The following is a 20,594-nucleotide window of genomic DNA, read 5'->3' as shown; positions in this document are numbered from 1 at the left end:
ATCACAGAACTCACCTTCCACGTGTAGTGCGCACACAGCTATGAGGAGGAGAAGGAGCGCTGCTACAAAGGGTTTCATGTCCCTATTGCTTTGCTGTTCTTGCTGTGGTGCTGCTCTGGCTCAGGGTGCCCTCCTCTGTATTCTCTGGTGGCTTGCTCTGAGCCTCAGTCCTGCCTTTCCAGAATCCACCTCCAATGTGAGGCTGCCTTCCTTATCTGTCCTCTTTTAAAACAGATCCTACAGCTCAGGGTGCAAAGTCATTAACATGCATAGCAACCAAACTACTCACTGCAATTTCCTCACTGTGTGGAGGGTGGAGATTTCTTACTCTGCCCTGTTCTGTCTGAATGAAGGGGTGAAGTCTGGAAAGATTTTGTAACCAATCAGTTATTTTGTTCTCTTTCTTCTTTTAGCAAATATATTTTCATTACAATAGTCTGAATCGTAGATAAAGTGTAGCAACTAAGACAAACACCTTAAAAAAAATCAAATAAAACTTTAACCTTCATTTTCAATTTTAAAGATTATCAAAAAAATAAATAAAGTGAATAAACCTACTTGATTGCCCTTGGAAAACATTATATTGAGTGATTTCCATTCATTTTTAAGAGAACTGGGAGATATTCCTAATATAGTTGACATTCTTGTTCCCACAGGTTATGGCACCCAAGTTGTTTTTGAAAATGTTTAGGATGAAAGTGAAATGGAAGCCCCAGCATATTAAAGGGAACCTGACATGAGATAAAACCGTGGCTTCATTACTGCAGCTATTAATGTTTTACCCTTTGATGCTGTGGCTTTGTAAAGCTGACTAGGGACCATGCATCTTGGATGACTAGTCTGAGACTGGTCCTCGATGGCTTTTCTTCACTAGTAACCCCTAAATTAATAAGTCTGTTTCTGTGTTTGTTTACAGAAAGAGACCTGTCAGTCATGGAGAACAAGCAGAGAGACTGCTTTGAACTTGGGGACCTGTCTCAGAATACATGAATAGGGGCCCATTTAATCAAGACCGGGATTGTTCAAGCTGGTCTCGATGAGGAGGCATGCTGGAGTTACTGTATATGCTCTTGATTCATGAAGGGTTGCATGACTCTTCATGAATCTGGAACATCTGATGAGTGGAGTGCTCCTCTTTGTGCCACGCTAGAGACCACACTCAAGTCAGATACTAAAGTAAGATATCTGGCATAAGGAACATCACAGCTCGTCATCATCTAGACAAGCTGTGGCATTTTGCCCCGCACCAGGTCCGCCCATTTTGTTGGAACTTAGAGACACTGGAGTGAAAACATCAAAAGTTGCAAAATTTTGATGCAACTCCAAGTTGCGCCAAAATGTTGTGACTTTTCAAAACTTTTACACCAAAATTCTGGTCATAAAGCTTTAATCAATTTGAGCCATAGTCCCCAGCCAGTTTTTCAAAGTATGTTTTTCTGAAATGCATCAGCGTCTTAGAGTTCGACAGCATGAATCAATCGACAGGTTCTCTTTAAAGAGGCTTTTCACAATATTGATAGCTTAGTCCTAGGCTAGTGTCAAGATTACACTGTTCATGGGAGCCTGTCAGCTTTTAATAGCGCTTCAATGGAAAAACAAGCTCTAACTCTTTAATCCCTGTTCAGGAATCTGGATGTATACAGGGACTCGTGCTGGGGCCACAGAGTCAACTGCCATCTGGGGGACCTTGCTGATGACAAGAAGGGTCACCACTTCAGGGACGAAATGAGAAAGGAAGTGGGTGGTCTAAATACAAGCCGAGGTCAGCGAATGTCATAAATCAGGATGGTAGAACATAACCGAACTATAGAACAGGTAAGAAGAAATATTGACTGGCAGTGAAAGTCAAAGCTTCGGGGGTTTAAATAGCTGACAGCCTTGACCAGGGCTCTCAGAAAGGAGTGATCAAAATCTACACCAAAATCAACCCCAAAACTTTCTGATTAAGTGGCACCAAAAGTTCCAGGAAAAAAAATAGGACTGTTATGCGTCACCAGCAATAAAGGTGCGACACTGCCCAGCAGCCAAAGCGGAAACAGAGGAAATACAAATCGGCACAGATGTTACAGGTAGCTCATCAGTATTAGATTGGCAAGGGGTCTAAATGACTGCATCCCATAAATGATCAAATGCAGCTCTAGTTCAATCGCTGCAACATCTTCAATGTCTGTGTTGCTCTGTATACATACATGACATCTACTTAGCAGCAGCTGTGCTGCATATGGTGGTGTTGACCCATAAACATTAACGGGATAACACAGCAATATTGAGTACAGCCATCAGTAATTAGAAGATATGTAGAGGTTAATCACTGCTAAAGAGAAGGAAAAACTCAATCAGATGTAAGGTACTATCTGGAACGTGGGATGCAGTGACGAGCAGGAGGCAGAGCGAGAGTTAACGGGTTCTATATGCAAGGAGATGTTAACGGTTACTGCTCCATGCAGAGAGTACGAAGGTATGGAAGTATACAAATTCAGGAGGGGGTAAAACAATAGGGGGATGCAACATTAACAATAGACAGTTAAAGCAAATTAACTTATCAGTCTGTGGCTCCCGGACGGAAGAATTTGATAGATCCCACGATGGCAACGCAGGTGGCGACAAATGTCTGATTAAATTGAAGCACTGTCTCTTTACCGAAGCGGCATATCCTGGCCTTTCCAGACGTGGCCTCCCAAACCTGAAACACGGTGTTGAACAAGCGGTTGTAGATGGCGCGGCAAGTGCGGCACAAAGTCTCAAGGTGGAGGCCACAACAGAGTCTCCCGAATCAGCGTGTAATACGAGGTCAGTACTGTGAAGCTTTTCAGTCACTGTGAGTGGTGTCAACTGGTCAGGGCTCTAGGGTTCAAGGGTCTGCAATATGCTCAGCTCTGTCCGTGCACAGGTTGCACGCGCAGGGTGTAGTCCAAGATTTGTCAATTCGGTACGTGCGCTGTAGTTACTCCATCATCTTTCCCAGGAAGCAGGCTCCCTGATCTGAATGAATCCATTTTGGACAGCTGTAAATTTGGATAACATTTTTACAGATGGCATATGCAGCAGATTCCGCAGTTTGATCTCTGGTAGGAATCACAACAGCAAATTTTGTAAAATGGTCTACCATTACTAGGCAATGTTCATATCCATCTGAAGTTGCACTTTCCGGTAAAGCAGACCATTTTTCGTCTGGAGGCGATCCCACTGCCGAAGAATCCACGGAGAAAGAGTGTTTCTCTCTGCCAGACTGGGGAGTCTCTCTGTAGTTGCACACCGTCTCAACAGAGCAAGCTCTTCATCTTCTTGTTGCAGCTGGGCCCATTCATCTTGGGAACGCACTAAAACGCCTCCTGGGTCCTGTGCTTGAACCTGGTCCTGCGTCGCCACCACCGTCTTGGCGGGCTCTAGAAACCTGGGAATCTCCTCACTTTCCAGTTCCTCATCTCTGTTCCATCCTGGTTACCTATGTCCTACCCTAGACAGGGCGTCAGCATGAAGGTTCTCTGCTCCCCTCTTGTATGTGATTCTATACCGAAACTTCACAATTCGGGCCACCCCCTGTTGCTCCAGGGCCCCTAGCTTTGCATTTTCCAGATGAGCCAGGGGATTGTTATCGGTATGTACTAGAACTTCAGACCCGTACATATATTCTCTGAACCTCTCCATCATGGCCCACACCAACGCGAGCAGCTCCAACTTGAAAGAACTGTAATTGTCCGGATTATGTTCAGAATCGTGAAGGGACAGACTTGCATAAGCGATCACCCTCTCGCTCTGGCCCTGCATCTGCGACAATACAGCCCCAAGTCCATGCAAACTCACGTCGCTGTGGAGAATAAACGGTTCAGAAAAGTCCGCATGAGCCAACACAGGAGCTTCCGTTAATGCCCTCTTAAGATCTTGAAAAGCCTCTTCCTGATGTTCTTTCCAGCAAATATTCCAGTTCTTTGTGCCTGAGGGTGCTCCCTTCAACAGGTCCTGCAGTGGTCTGGCCTGGCGAGCACAGTTTTTCACAAAGTGGTGGTAATACTCAGTAAATCCTAGAAACACTCGAACATCCTTCACTGTCTCTGGAGTGGGTCAATCTTGTATCACAGCGATCTTCTCACGAGAGGGTTTCACTCCTTCAGCACACACAACAGGATCCAGGTACTCAATTTGAGTGCGGAACAGGTGACATTTTTGAGGTTTCACCTTCAATCCGTGTTTCTGCAAGTGACTCAACACTTGTTCCAGACGTTGTAGGTGTTCCTCAAATGAAGCAGCGCAGAATATGATATTGTCTAAATAAATTAGCGGAGCTTGGAAATTCAGATCACAAGACACTTTTGCATGAGATGCTGAAAGGTCCCGGGGGCATTAGCCAAGCCGAATGGCATTTGGTTGAATTTGAATAGGCCCATGGGCAGAATAAAGGCAATCTTTGCTCAATCCCATTCTGACATTGGTACCTGCCAATAGCCGCTGGCGATTTCTAACGTTGAAAAGAATTTAGCCTTCCCGAGTGCGGACAGTGACTCTTCAATCCTGGGCAAAGGATATGAATCTTTCGCGGTACAGGAATTAAGTTTCCGATAATCCACACAAAAACGCTGTGTGCCGTCTTTCTTCCGTACCAAAACTATTGGAGCAGCCCAGGGACTCTGACTGTCTCTGATGACACCTCTCTGCAACATCTGGCCCAGCATACTTTTCACCTCCTGATATAATTGTGTCAGAATATGTGGATAGCGTCCTATTATGGACGCCGTGTTTTCCGTGGGTATCTCGTGAATGATGGCCGTGGTGCAGCCAAAGTCATCTTCATGATGAGCAAACACAGCCTTATATCGTCCAAAGAGAACTTCCACCTGCTGCATCTGTTCCTGGGTGAGTCCAGTTAATTCGGCTCGCATTTGTTGGCCTAGAATAGTACGCCCCTCTTGAATATGCTGAGGCTCCGGTGTCACCGAGGAATTCAGGTCACTTCATTTCTGGGACAAACTGTGATGTCCTGGTCCTCTAGATTAGCACAACGTATGGGTACTGCCTCATCTCGCACTGTGGCTAACGTACGGGCTACCAGAAACACCAAGGGCAGTTTCTCTGAAAAGGAAGGCTCAATATGAATCTCCAGTCCCTCCAAAGGGATCTGAGCTCGGATGGGCAGAGTATGTACCGTTTGCTATGGGGGAGAAGCGAGTTTGGCAGAAGTAGGCACAATCACTTTTCCCAATGCTCCTTCATCCTGGTACAACTCTTGCGCTTGAGCTACACGGACCAACTGTTGGAATATTCTTCACTGGGGGAAGTGGAGACTCCACTGCTTCAGGGTCTCATTAGAGAGCTCATTTATAAGAAGACTTCCAAATTATTTCAGGACATTCATTCCCAGAGTAACTGTGTGTACGCTGTTCACTTCTCCCCCTTACATCCCAGATCCTTGCCACACATGAAGATCTGCATCCACGCCACCCCTGCAACTGGAATGGGTAATTGGTTAGCAGCCATCAACTTTATCACTGGGCCCCACTTAGGTAGTCCAACTTCAGGAAAATGTTGCCGAAAATAGGCCTCTGGCATCATCGTCACCTGAGAGCCTGTATCCACCAGGCAGTGCACTGCTCGACCGTCAAACTCAGCCCAGACGGCACGCAGACACTAAATTAGTGGGACTTACACTACTCCCTCACATCTGTCCTGGCTCTGGGCTGCATCCTCCCACCTCAGAGCCCTCTAATTTAACAGACGTCGGGGCTGATCCTTTCCCCGGCATGTATACTCCCACGCCATATGTCCGTTTCTGCCACAGTTAAAGCAAGTGAAAGGTCTTTGTTGACTGTACACTCTGGAATCCCGGTAAGACTCCAGGCCTCCACTGACCCCTGAAGAATTTGTAATGGCCTCGGTCTTCTTTTTAACATCAGCCATCTCTCCTTTCAGGTTTGGAAGTTCTTTCCGCAATTCTTCCTCACATTGAGGTTCAGTGTCTGCATTCACGGACACTTCTGCGCCCCAGACCTTCCCCACCAGGACTGTCAAACCCTGCTCTTGTTCAAGCATGTGCTCTTCGCTTCCTATCTCAGAAAAAGTCAAGCGAGCGTTCACCCTCACGCACTCTCGCAGGGCCTGCTTTGTCAGTGCATCTCGCAAGCACGTCACTAAAAAATCTCCCAGCATTATATCAGTAAGCCCTACGTGTATGCCAACTTTTCTGACAATCGCAGTATGTAGCTTCTGCAATGCGTTCATGTACTGTGTAACAGTCTCCCCTTCCCTCTGCATGCGGCTAAAGAGATGCATTCTCAGTTCCCCTAGGTCAGTGGGGTCTCCATGGGTCTCATCGAAAATCTGGAGCACATTGTTGAAGGTGTCTCACTCCCTGGATCCCACGATGGCAGCACAGGTGGCGTGAAATGTCTCTGAAGTTATCCCAGATGAAATTGAAGCACTGTCTCTTTACTGAAGCGGCGTATCCTGGCCTTTCCAGACGTGGTCTCCCAATCCTGAAACACAATGTTGAACAAGCGGTTGTAGATGGCGCAGCAAGTGCGGCACAAAGTCTCGAGGTGACCACAACAGAATCACCTGAATCAGCGTGTAATACGAGGTCAGTACTGTGAAGCTTGTCAGTCACTGTGAGTGGTGCCACTGGTCAGGGCTCTCGGGTTCAGGGGTCTTCAATATACTCAGCTCTTTCCATACACAGGTTGCGCACACAGGGAAGGACAGACCACCGAATCGGCCTTCTGGTTGGCGTGGAACAGCAGAGATGGAGTCAACCTTCTCCATGCACAAACCCTGTCTTCCCGCTAGAAGTCCCGTTTTCGCGAACTCAGCTCCTTTTATATCCACCCTGCTCACAACAGTCAGATGCAAAGGTCTGCTATATAGGATTTATACATTATTGCTGACTTATCAATTTCAGTCAATGTTCATTCCAAATTGCACACTACCTTAATACCATACCCACGGCAGACCAAGGGTTCTTACTGTGCCCCGATAAAAAAAGAGAACTTTGTTTCTGTGTTTTCCATGAATCTGATAGGAAAGAGACTTTGTAAATCTAATTCAGATGCTGTACTATGGAGGGATAACCCTGTAATACATTGATGTACAGAGGAACACATATCTGCACATGGTTAGCCTATGTGTGCATGTAGTCTTAGGTGCTCTACTACAGAACTTTGAGACAGTGATCCTTCTAGTCATGGGTGACGTCTATTTAACCCATTAGGGCTGCATGTGAGTGCAGTGGAATGAAGAGTGTTATAGTTGAAAATGGAGATAGAAAAGCAATGCACACTTCAAAGATTTGTCAGATATTTGCATCTATATAGGCCTGTCACAATCTGATTTTGTTTTCCTTCTCCTTAAAGTCAATGGGTAACAGATTGCAACAAAACTGATGAACAAAAGGACACTACTTTGCTTCCATTTTGAAATCTGCTTTCAGTCTGGTATAATTGCTTTACTGGGCAGAAAAAAAAGAAAACAAATTAGCCATGAATCACTATTTCTCCCACTGACTTCATTTAGACAAAAAATACTAAGTATTATTTTTCTTTTTGAAGAGGCAAGTGAAATTAATCTAAAGTAAAATTTGATTTCAAAAAGTAATATCAGAGATTTCCAACAGACATACAAAAATCTTATTGAATAAAAATGTGAAAGATCACAAAGTACCGCACAGTAACTTGTGACCAATGTTAGCAGTGTTAATGAGAACATGTGGGCACAGTCTTTGGATTTGAATCAGTTGATTACGCACAAATACAGTGGGGAAAAAAAGTATTTAGTCAGTCAGCAATAGTGCAAGTTCCACCACTTAAAAAGATGAGAGGCGTCTGTAATTTACATCATAGGTAGACCTCAACTATGGGAGACAAACTGAGAAAAAAAAATCCAGAAAATCACATTGTCTGTTTTTTTTTCATTTTATTTGCATATTATGGTGGAAAATAAGTATTTGGTCAGAAACAAGCAATCAAAATTTCTGGCTCTCACAGACCTGTAACTTCTTCTTTAAGAGTCTCCTCTTTCCTCCACTCATTACCTGTAGTAATGGCACCTGTTTAAACTTGTTATCAGTATAAAAAGACACCAGTGCACACCCTCAAACAGTCTGACTCCAAACTCCACTATGGTGAAGACCAAAGAGCTGTCAAAGGACACCAGAAACAAAATTGTAGCCCTGCACCAGGCTGGGAAGACTGAATCTGCAATAGCCAACCAGCTTGGAGTGAAGAAATCAACTGTGGGAGCAATAATTAGAAAATGGAAGACATACAAGACCACTGATAATCTCCCTCGATCTGGTGCTCCACGCAAAATCCCACCCCGTGAGGTCAGAATGATCACAAGAACGGTGAGCAAAAATCCCAGAACCACGCGGGGGGACCTAGTGAATGAACTGCAGAGAGCTGGGACCAATGTAACAAGGCCTACCATAAGTAACACACTACACCACCATGGACTCAGATCCTGCAGTGCCAGACGTGTCCCACTGCTTAAGCCTGTACATGTCCGGGCCCGTCTGAGGTTTGCTAGAGAGCATTTGGATGATCCAGAGGAGTTTTGGGAGAATGTCCTATGGTCTGATGAAACCAAACTGGAACTGTTTGGTAGAAACACAACTTGTCGTGTTTGGAGGAAAAAGAATACTGAGTTGCATCCATCAAACACCATACCTACTGTAAAGCATGGTGGTGGAAACATCATGCTTTGGGGCTGTTTCTCTGCAAAGGGGCCAGGACGACTGATCCGGGTACATGAAAGAATGAATGGGGCCATGTATCGTGAGATTTTGAGTGCAAACCACCTTCCATTAGCAAGGGCATTGAAGATGAAACGTGGCTGGGTCTTTCAACATGACAATGATCCAAAGCACACCGCCAGGGCAACGAAGGAGTGGCTTCGTAAGAAGCATTTCAAGGTCCTGGAGTGGCCTAGCCAGTCTCCAGATCTCAACCCTATAGAAAACCTTTGGAGGGAGTTGAAAGTCCGTGTTGCCAAGCGAAAAGCCAAAAACATCACTGCTCTAGAGGAGATCTGCATGGAGGAATGGGCCAACATACCAACAACAGTGTGTGGCAACCTTGTGAAGACTTACAGAAAACGTTTGACCTCTGTCATTGCCAACAAAGGATATATCACAAAGTATTGAGATGAAATTTTGTTTCTGACCAAATACTTATTTTCCACCATAATATGCAAATAAAATGAAAAAAAAACCAGACAATGTGATTTTCTGGATTTTTTTTTCTCAGTTTGTCTCCCATAGTTGAGGTCTACCTATGATGTAAATTACAGACGCCTCTCATCTTTTTAAGTGGTGGAACTTGCACTATTGCTGACTGACTAAATACTTTTTTTCCCCACTGTAAATGACTCTAATATTATGACTAATGACAATTTGGAGCAATGATTGCTCCTCTCAATAATACATTTTAAATAATTCTTTCTAGGCAATTTTAAATAAATTAAAAATCTTCATTTTTAACTATGATATCAGTAGTTATCAGAACCTAAGCTTCATGGTGTACAATGATGGGGATTTAAGTTCAATTATTTTGAGCTATTAAGTTTCAAGAGACCCTAATACAGGTACTATTCAGCCGCTCGTATGTACCATAAACCTTGGGGTAGGCATGTACCATAAGCCTTGGGGTAGAACCATGCAACATGGCATTGGGCAGAAGCCGTGGGTGAGGTTCTCTTACACCCTGGTATGTTACATGAAGATAGGGGTCCTGGCTTGGTGTTTGGACTTGCGCTATGGTGGCACTACACACTTGCTGGCTGCATGTTATCGACGACTTTAATACAGAGCATTTTCACACAGTATCAGTTCCTTCCACTTAACGCACTTGTTTTGTATCTCCACTGTTTCACATTCCTTCCCACAACCCAGCTCAGTACTACAGTTAGTTAGTGAGAGACCTATTCTCAACCCGCAGTTCCGCATCTTCTTTACCCTCAAAGGAACTAGTTTGCCAGTATGGCCAGTACTTAGCTTCTCTGCAAACAGCCAATCTTGACACTCTCACCCAGAGCTGTCTCCTCATCTCACGTTCTCTGTCCCGTTCTGGGCCTACTGCTAGACACCCTCTCCCAGGACGCATCTCAGGTTTACCATTTTATGGGTATGATAGCATAATTTGCACAAGCCATCCTCATCACCATCCTATGCAAATCTGTGCACATGTGCTGCTCATTATGGTAGCGTCACTAGTCAAAAACTCTCATTAGCATAGAAAAAGCGGAAGTTATAAATGCTTTTTAAAACATTTATTTAACAGAATTATGTTATACATAGATGGTTAGGGAGGTAGTTTTTACACACTTAGCTGATTACAGCTGGATTCCATGGCATGAGGGCCTGACAGATTCCCTTTAAACTATGCATCTGAAATTAACTTAGAGTAAATGAAAAATTCCACACCATAAGTCAACATTCATATGCAAAAATTCTGTAATTTCATCCATTTTTTTGATCCTCTGTGGATTTTACGTGCCCAAAACAACAGATAAAATTTGTAATCTTTTTATTCTTTGTTCAAGTGTGTTTGCATCTTGAAAATAACAATTGTGCATTGAAAACTAATGAATAGTGATGAGCGAATCTGAACCGTAAAGTTCGGAGTTCATACTAAACACCTAGTTTCCGTGCACGGACCATGAACACGAACTTCTCCAGGAATAAAAAAAATAAATTGAAAAAATGTTGTGGGGTCCCCCGTAATTTTAAGTAACAGCTGAGGGAAAGCTGATGGCTGGGGCCTGATGTTAATATTCTGGGGACGGACCAACATCCATAAAGGTTCCCAGGCTATTAATATCAACTCACAGCTGTTTGCTTAGCCTTTGCTGGTTATTATAGGGGAGAGACACCCAAAAAATTGACTTAGAGTCACCTCTATATTCAATAACCAGGAAAGGCTAAACAGACAGCTGAAGGCTGATATTAATAGCCTAGGAAGGGGTCATGTAAAAGACATAAAATAATAAATAACCATATTCGTCACATGTCGAACGTGAATATAATCCATATCTGTGCTAAGAAGATCCAGATGATTTGAAAAGCAGTCACATCAATGACTGTTCTACACTCCAGCCAGCTCACACTGAGACAGCAGCGTAATCACTCTCTTGCAATGTGTAGAGCTAAGCTGCCGTGAGAAAGGTCACTGCTGCTTCAGCCCGTGGTGCCATAAATGAGGTGACCGAGGTTCATCAGCTATGAACTCTGATGACCTTTCTCATCGCAGATCAGCACTGCACACTGCAGGAGCATGAATATGCTCCTGTCTGAATGTGAGCCTGCTTGCGACCGCTGTCCAAATCATCCAGATCTTTCTGGCACAGATATGGATTATTGTTCGACAAGTGCGGAACAGGGTGATTTATTATTTTTTGGCTTTTACAGGGAATATGAGCTTTAGTGGATTAATTTCTCATCAGACAAGTAATAATTATGGTGGTTTATTTTTTTTATTCTTTTACAGGAGACATGGGCTTCATTGGGTTAGTCATAAAGGTGTGTATAACTGTATCTTATTTTTATTTAAAATAAAGGTGTCAGTGTGTTTATTTCAATTAAAGGACTTTATGGGGTTAGTAATCTGGGTGTCTTATCGATAATTGTCTATTACTAATCCCTGAGCGTAATTACTGTCAGCGGCCATAAAACAGCTATCATTAACCCAAAACCTATTACCCCACTTGCCACCGCACTAGGGTAAGTGGCAGGCAATGCGCCAGAATTGGCACATCTAATAGATGTGCCCTTTATGAGGTAGCTCTGGACTACTATTTTTAGGTGGGGGGAGCCAATATCCATGGCCCCTTACCTGCCTGAGAATACTTAGCCCCCAGCTGTCTGCTTTAGCTTGCCTGGTTGTCAAAAATGGGGAGACTTCATGCCTTTTCTTTAAATGATTCATTTAAATAGTTAAATATGATGTGGGACTGCTCTATTCTTGATAATCAGCAATGATAAAGCTGAGATCTGAGGGATGCAGCCCGCAGCTGTCAGATTTGGCTGCGCTGGTTATCAAAAATAGAAGTGACTTCACGTCATTTACAAAAAAAATGTTTTATAGCACAGGTGCTGTGCTGGCTGATGAAAACTCTCTATCAGTGATGGCAGGCATACACTGATGAGAGTAGTACTTTCTCATCAGCTGACCCCTGTGACCGGTGGCAACCTTTTCTACAGTTGCTGGCTCACATGCTGACAGCATGGGAACCGAAGCTCTCTGACTGGTGGTAATGATATTGCTGCCGATCAGAGCCCATGTTTACCGCGCTGTCACGCAGATGACAGCGTGGCAAACAGTGGATTTTTGGGCACCCCATTCATCGAGTTCGGGTACTGTTCTGGTATCCAACCAAACTTTTTTCCTTAAGTTTTATTAGAAACAGGATTAACAAAAGAGGAGGAGGTGTTGCATTGCATGTTAGGAAAAGTTATATCCCCACAGATATCTAAGCTTCAGAGATTCGTAGCTCTGCAGAAACTGTTTGGATAAGAACATAAGAAGAGAAGAACAGAAAGGACAGTAGGTGTTTGCTATAGGCCACCTGGACAGACTGAAGATATTGATGAATTCTTTATGCATCGGATGTCTTTGTTCTCAGAAAAAAGTACACCATAGTGCTCATGGGAGATTTTAACTATCCAGATATTTGTTGGGAATCTCTCTCAGGCAAAAGTAATGGGTCCATAAAATTCTTATCTTTTCTTGCTGACAATTTTATCTTTCAAAAGGTAGAAATGAGAACAATACGATCTGCAATTTTGGACGAATTTCTTACCAACAGGGATGAAATGGTTGAGGAGGTAAAGGTGGCCAGGAATTTAGGAGGCAAAGATAATGCTATCCTCGAATTTTGGATTACAAGAGGAGGAATACCAGCGAGAACTCAGACTTTATGGTTGGATGTCAGAACGGAAGATTTTAATGGACTCAGAAAGAGGGTAGGAAAGATCCAATGGCTGGATGTTCTAAATGACAGAATTGTTCAAGAAGGATGGGAAATTTTGCTAAATGAAATTCTCACTGCACAATCAGTAACCACCCCTAATAGAAAGACGAAATGGAAACATTTCAAGAGACTAGGATGGATAAATCCAGAACTTAAACACTAGCTAAAATGGAAAAAAGAAATGTATATTAAATGGAGAGAGGGGGTCATATTTAAAGAATAATGTAATACTATCTGTAGGGAATGCAGGGCAAACGCTAGAAGAGCTACAGCCAGGACTGAAGTGAGGCTTGCAAGAGAGACCAAAAGCAACAAAAAGGTGGATTTTGGGGGTATGTCAAAAGCAAAAAAAAAGTCAAAGATGCTACAGGATTTTAACAGGATGGAATGGGTGAAATGGTCAAAAAGGTGTTGAGAAGGCCGGACTTTTAAATTCCTATTTTGCATCTGTGTTCTCTAAGAAAGCAATTGTAACATCAATTGATCTTCATGGTGCTATTGAAGGAATAAAATAATCCACAATATCTATAAATATAGAGATGGTGAGAGAACACTTAGCTAATTTAAATATCCTGGTTCAGATGATTTACATCCTAGAATACTGAAAGAGTTAGCACAGGAAATTGCAGAACCACTAGTCAGAATCATTGATAAATTCTAGAGAACAGGAGAAGTCCCAGAAGATAGGAGAAGGGCAAATGTCCCTGTCTTTAAAAAAAGGAAAGAAGATAGAGCCAGGAAATTACAGGCCAATGAGCTTTGCTTCTTTACCAGGAAAGATCTTGGAACAAATTATTAAACATCATGTTTGTAAGTACTTAGATAAGAATACAGTAATCAACTAGAGCAAGCATGGGTTGCACCAAACAAGTCATGGCAGACTAATCTAAGCAGCAAAAAAGGTAAATGCAATTCTGGGATGTATTAACAGTAGCATACATTCTAGGTCACGTGAAGTCATTATTGCCCTCTACTTCTCTTTGGTCAGACCTCATCTGGAATACTGTATCCAGTTTGGGAACATTTTAGAAAAGACATCAACAAACTGTTCAGAGAAGAGTGACCAGAATGGTGACCGGTCTGAAAACCATGTTCCATGAGGAACGGATACATGATTTGGGAATGTTTAGCTTGCAAAAAAGAAAACTGAGAGGAGACTTAACAGCTGTCTGCAAATATCTCAAGGGCTGTCAGATTATAGAAGGATCATCTTTATTCTCATTTGCATAAGGAAAGACTAGAAGCAATGGGATGAAACTGAATGGGAGGAGACACAGATTAGATATTAGAAAAAACTTTTTGACAGTTAGGGTGACCAATGAGTGGAGCAGGCTGCTACGCGAGGTGGTGAGTTCTCACGCAATGGAAGTCTTCAAACAGAGGCTGGACAGACATCTGTCTGGGATGATTTAGTGAATCTTGCTTTGAGCAGGGGGTTGGACCAGATGGCCCAGGAGGTCCCTTCCAACTCTACCATTCTATGATTCTATGAATTTCCTTCTATGATGAAATCACTGACTGGGTGAATCAAAGAAATGCGATAAATATAGTGCATCATTTGATAAAGTATCTGATACCATCTTTTTTGAAAACATGACCAAGGATAGTACTCACGAGACTACAGTTAGGTGGATTCATAACTGGCTCAGTGATCATACCCAAAGAGTGGTAATAAAACATTGCACATCCAATTGGAAGTGTACTTCAAGTGGAGTACTACAAGGCTATGTCTTGGCCCCAGTGATGTTCAATATTTTTATAAATGATCTAGATAAAGCAACTGAAGGTAAACTAATCAAATTTGCAGATGATGCAAAGCTATAAGGGATAGCTAACACTAGAGAATACAGAGAATGGATTCAACGGGAGAAATGCAAGATTCTAAATTTAGGCAAGGGAAACGAAAATTTCAACTACAGAATGGGAGCAATAGAACTAAGCAAAATCATGTGTGAAAAGACTTGGGTTAACCAATATATCACGTGAGTCAACAATGTGATACAGCAGCAAAAAAGGCAAACAGTCCTAGTATCTATTACGAGAAGCATAGGGTCTATATCCCGTGAAGTAATTATCCCCCTCTCCTTATCCTTGGTCAGGTCTCATCTGTAATACTGTGTCCAGTTCTGGGCACCACATTTTAAAAAAGACATTGAAAAACTGGAACAAATTCAGAGAAGGGCTACCAGGATGGTGCTTAGACTGCAGAATACGTTCTACAAGGAACGGTTAAAGGATCTGGGAATGTTTAGCTTGCAAAAAAGAAGGCTAAGAGGAGACCAAATAGCTTTCTACAAATATCTGAAAGGATGTCACAGTTTAGAGGCATCATCCTTAGGGTATGTGCACAAGATCAGTAAATGCTGCGGGTTGGACGCTGCGTTCTTATGCAGCGTCCAACCTACAGTGGCCAGATGTTACAGCATAGTGGATGGGATTTCAAGAAATCTCATGCCCACTATGTGTCCACAGACACCTGCGGCTTACCCGCAGAGGCACACATGAGGCGCATTTCTCCAGAATGTAGCATGTCCATTTCTCTTGTGGAGAAGCTAGTCTCCGCAATTGAAATTTCTCCAATAGAATGTCTTGGTCTAGGTGAGTCCAAACGGTTCAGTGAACACATGCGAATTCACCTGTCTTCAATAGACGGCAGCGCTTTGGACCCAGCGAACATGCGCTGCGTCCAAAGCGCTACCACTTCTGGGTTGTGTGCTCCCAGCCTTATTCTCATTTGCACATGGAAACACAAGAAGCAATAGAATACATCTGAAAGGGAGAAGATGCATATTAGGTAATAGAAAAAAACTTTTTGACAGTGAGGGTGATCAATGAGTGAAACAGGCTGCCAGAGAGGTGGTGAGTTCTCCTTCAATGGTAGTCTTCAAACAGACGTTGGACAGACATCTGTCTGAGATAGTTTAATGAATCCTGCGTTGAGCCGGGGGTAGGACATGATGATCCAGGAGGTTCCTTCCAACTCTATTATTTTATGATTCTATGAATAATGAAATTATTGAATAAAATACCTCATGAAACTTAAAATATTATATTAATCTAGACAAAATCTTATTGCTTGTAAATCCAAAAGAATCCTCTTAACTTTCTACATACTCATTGAGGTCCTGTGTTTGATATGTTTATCATATGACAGATCTGGTGGTGACTTTAGATGCTGAAATCTTTTGAATTTCACATTTGCTTGGTTCATCACAATTTTACCAAGAATATGATTTACAGCTAATATATTCACTACAAATTGCAATACTGAAAAGTCTGAAATTTGCCCTGAAAAGTCCTTCCGAGGTGTCCGATTACTGTTCAAGCTCTTAAATGCAAACAAAACCTTAATAATATCAAAGTGTCATTACCATTTAAACTGTTGATAATTCTGTTATAACTAACAAAGCATTGATAAATACAGAGCACTGACAGATTTTTCATTTTTTTTAAATTAAAGTAGGGTCCTTAAATTATCCTTCTTAGCCTTTTGTGAACGGGTGGACTATTGTGTCCTGAACACTGAGTCAAATTGGTGGTGTCGCTGTCAGAGACAACATCATCCTGCTTTAACTGATAGTTATTTACCATATTTTCCATAATTCCCTCTGTTTCATTCCCACCATTATGCTGACAGGAGGCAAAAGAGGCCAATTGTGGCTTGCGTTTGGTAGTACTACTTACCAGAAGGCTGATGCCAGTGATGGTGGTTCTTCTGCTGCTGCCTCCCGCATTATGTGCCATGATATGTTTTTTTTCTGTTTCACTACTGAATCCATTACCATTGCCACTTTTTATCTTACTATACATTTTGTGCAACACTACAATTAATACTTCATAATATTTTCAGCCCAAATTGTTCAAGACTTGCCAAAAAGGACACAACAAGAAATTTTAGGCAGATAGGTACATTGAAAGCAAATTGTGACAGCAGGCTGCAACATAGGTGTGGTGTATATGGTTGGCAAATTAGACTAGATGTGCAAAATCAGACATGCGCATTGAAATATCTACATTTTTTAAGCATTTTTATTTCTTATTTTCTTAACAAAATTAAAGAATTAATGCAAATATTAATCTATTGCCTGTGTCACTTTTTATTAGATAGGAAATCATGAACTGACAGGTTCCCTTTAATTTGCAGTCGTGAACATACCCCCATATGACGCTTCATAAAGAGTTGTATTGCAGAGTTAATACTCTGCAATATACAATGCTGTGCAAATTAATTGGGACAAAGCATTTTTTATGTAAAATCGTAAGTTGGTTACCAGTCAGTGATTCAAACCAGTTTTAACTGCTTTGAACAGGCACTCACACCTGTTCAAAGCAGTTAAAATTGGTTTGAATCACTGACTGGTAACCAACTTACGATTTTACATAAAAAATGCTTTGTCCCAATTAATTTGCACAGCATTGTATCATTTGATGGAGTTTATGGAAGTATCACAACTGGGCTCCAAATAAATCCATCTGACCAAGTGTAGACTATTGTATGAAGAATAGAGTTTTATTGTTTGTGATATTACATTATTACAAACTAAATAGAACAAAAAAATAAAAAACTAACTCTAAAACCAATAATAATGACCAGACTCTTCGGGTCCCGTTTCACTTAGCGACGCACCAGCAATCCCGACAGCGATACGACCTGGTAAGGATCGCTGGTGCATCGCTAAATGGTCACTAGTAAGCTGTCAAACAGGCAGATCTCTTAAGCGACTCAACAACGATCCGGCGATGCGTATAACGACCTCGGCGGTCGTTGGTACGTTGTCACACAGCAGCTTTTCTGACGATTCCCGCCTGCGTCCCTGAGTTCTGCATCGCTAAAGAGGTCGCTCATTGGGGTCAAACACAGCGATGCATGCTGGCCAGCGGGACCCCGACAATGAAAAAATGGCCCAGGACATTTGAGCACGATCAGCGATATCCAGTGAGGGGGCCGGTTGCCGCTGCGTGTCACATGTAGCGAGATCGCTGACGAGGTCGCTGTTGCATCCCAAAATCGGTGACGCTTCAGCGATCTCGCTAGCGATCTCATTATGTGAGACGGGGACTTTATTCTTGTGGTTTTTGTGCTTCACTTAGCAATGATGACCTGACAAATAAATAACAAGATCAAACAGCAGAAATAATGGATTGTTCGATAAGTAAGGTGATTGCGGAGCAACTTTTCAGTCAGCAAAAAAGTTTTGACATTGGTTCAGTTGCCATTACACAGTGGCAAATCATGTGAGATTATTTGCTTTGACTACTGATGACTTTATTGCCACTACAAAGTCACCCATGTGCCGCAGCCTTGAAGCTTGTAAGGTCACACGTCATTTATACGTGTTATCTGTCGCATAAGTCCTATGTGCGTAGGAGAAATAAACTGATCATCATGAGACATTGCACATTCCTTGCCATCAGATTACTGCGCTCACCTGGCCTGTTGGTCACTCACTTAATATCAGTTTTGAGATTTCAGAATATGAAGAAATATGACTTCAGGATCATTTAACACAAGCATGTATTATGTATTGCCCCTAATTAAAATTCTCCTAAAATATTAAATCTAAGGACGTTAGAAATGCTATTCAGCTATTGATTTATTCTTTCAGAGAAAGGAGAATCTGTCTTTGAAATTAAACAGAATAATCTGTTAGGGCGCTTTCACATTGTATTGTGTGTCTCCATCGGGGCATATGTCCAAAATCTCCCCGCAAAATGGGGTCTGGAAGCATGCGGCAATGGAGCCATAGGCTGCAATGGTGACAGCGGAACGAACAAACGCTCTGCTGTGCTCTTTTCAGGAGTGTACGCCTACAGGAGGCGGACAATCAGACACAGTTTACTACTGGAACTCTAGTGCCACCTATAGGAAGTAGCAATCCTAACAATCAATATCGACTCTCTAACGAGCCTTATATAACATGACTTAGGAGAAAAACAAAAATCTCAATTTGACGGCACTGTGTTTCAGGGAACTGCCCCTCTTCATTGCAAAGTGTAAATTCTGGTTTGGCTAGGTGAGAGGCGCCTGACCGGGATTCAAGGGCTAAAATTTCTCCTTGCAGAGAGTGACATGTCAAGCATGCTGAGGTGAGGAGGCTTTTAAGTCAGGCTGGTTTCACATTAGCGCTTTTGAGCGCAGCGACGGCCTGCGCACAGCCGCCGCTAAGCCCCGCCCCCTGACGCGCCTCCGCCGGTAGCTCTGCCTACCGGCGCATGATGCTGCATGCGTCCTGCGTCCCCTATCTTTATCACTGGGGCGCAGGCCGTACGCAGTATGCGTTTGGCGGCGCATGCGCCTTTTTGACTGTGCGCCGAGCGCAACCAAACTGCAGCAGGTTGCGTTTGGCGCAGGTCGGCGCACCGTCAAAAGGACACATGCGCCGCCAAACGCATACTGCGCACGGCCTGCGCCCCAGTGATAAAGATAGGGGACGCAGGACGCATGCAGCGTCATGCGCCGGTAGGCGGAGCTACCGGCGGAGGCGCGGCAGGGGGCGGGGCTTAGCGGCGGCTGTGCGCAGGCCGTCGCTCCGCTCAAAAGCGCTAATGTGAAACCAGCCTTGCATGGTTTCTCTGGGAAATATGCAAATTGTTTCTTCAGAGAGGAAGAGGGTTAGAACTCTAGAGCCACCTATAAGACATGTTAGTTTTTTTCTGTTATCACGGATGAAAAATGCCAATACAAGTCTAAGAGTTTGTGGAATACATGTAAGGCATATGAACGGCATCCGTGTGCAGTGCCTGTGTGCTGTCCGTGTTTAACATTAAAATAACATGAAAAAAATGAAAAAGAAGTCACAGAGAAGAAAAGAAAAAGGAAAGAGAGGAAGGAAGAAAGGGGGAGAGAAAAAAAAAAAGGGGGAAGTAGAGGTAAGGAGAAAGTCATAGGTAGTGGGTCAAGTATTCCAGACCCCCCCCTCGAACACTTTTGTGTCCTCCGTCCTACCACGGAGGAGATAAGTTGGTCAAGACCATTTTAAGCCAAAGACAAACAGGTCAAACCAAGTGAACAAGATCTAGTGTGTACTGAATATTTCTGATGCTATCCTACATATAAATCAAGGTCCCGATAACCAGATATCTAATTCCAGGGTTTCCCTGTTTGTTATCCAAGAAGCCCAAGTGTTATATAGTCTGTCAGGGATCCCTGTGGTTTGGGTTAGCAAATACTCCATTCTATAAATATCATTGAGTTCTGTAACAAATTCAGAGTGAGAAGGGTATTTCTCTTGCTTCCAAAACCGGGGGGATCAGATTCCGAGTAGCCGTGAGAAAGTGCCTGAGGAGATTCTTCTTAAACCTGGAAATTGACATATCACATAAAATTAAAAGTGCAAGTTCTACTGTAGGTTGAATTTACCTATTGATAGCCTGTTGTAGAGATTAAAAATCTACAACCACAATTTCTTTATAGGCGGGCATCTCCAACATGTGTCTGGAATCACCGGAAACATAGAATGTACCATAGAGGGACACTGGTACCAACTTCTTAAAATCTTGTAGCTCCTCTCCTGTGATACCGAGTGTAATGACGTTCTAAATGTAAATAGAAGCACCCTGCCCCTCTCTTCTTGAGATAAGGATCTCCCCAAGTCATGCTCCCATTTTGAGAAAAATAATGGGATGTCATGTATCGGAGTCTG

The 20,594-nt window shown here is 42.9% G+C and overlaps 1 protein-coding gene across 1 annotated transcript in view; it reads right to left on the bottom strand.

Moving 5' to 3' along the window:
• CXCL14 (C-X-C motif chemokine ligand 14) overlaps positions 1 to 280 on the bottom strand; it is a 58,595-nt gene extending 58,315 nt beyond the window's left edge. The window contains exon 1 of the mRNA XM_073573797.1: positions 15 to 280. Within this exon, the coding sequence (XP_073429898.1) occupies positions 15 to 78 (64 nt within the window). The 5' untranslated portion in view covers positions 79 to 280. The remainder of the gene's footprint in view (positions 1 to 14) is intronic.
• Positions 281 to 20,594: the final 20,314 nt, after the last annotated feature.

Source organism: Dendrobates tinctorius, unplaced genomic scaffold, assembly GCF_039654945.1.
Source record: "Dendrobates tinctorius isolate UK_male_01 unplaced genomic scaffold, ASM3965494v1 ptg000036l, whole genome shotgun sequence".
NCBI classification, from domain to species: domain Eukaryota; kingdom Metazoa; phylum Chordata; class Amphibia; order Anura; family Dendrobatidae; genus Dendrobates; species Dendrobates tinctorius.
This window is presented reverse-complemented; position numbering and strand designations above follow the sequence as displayed.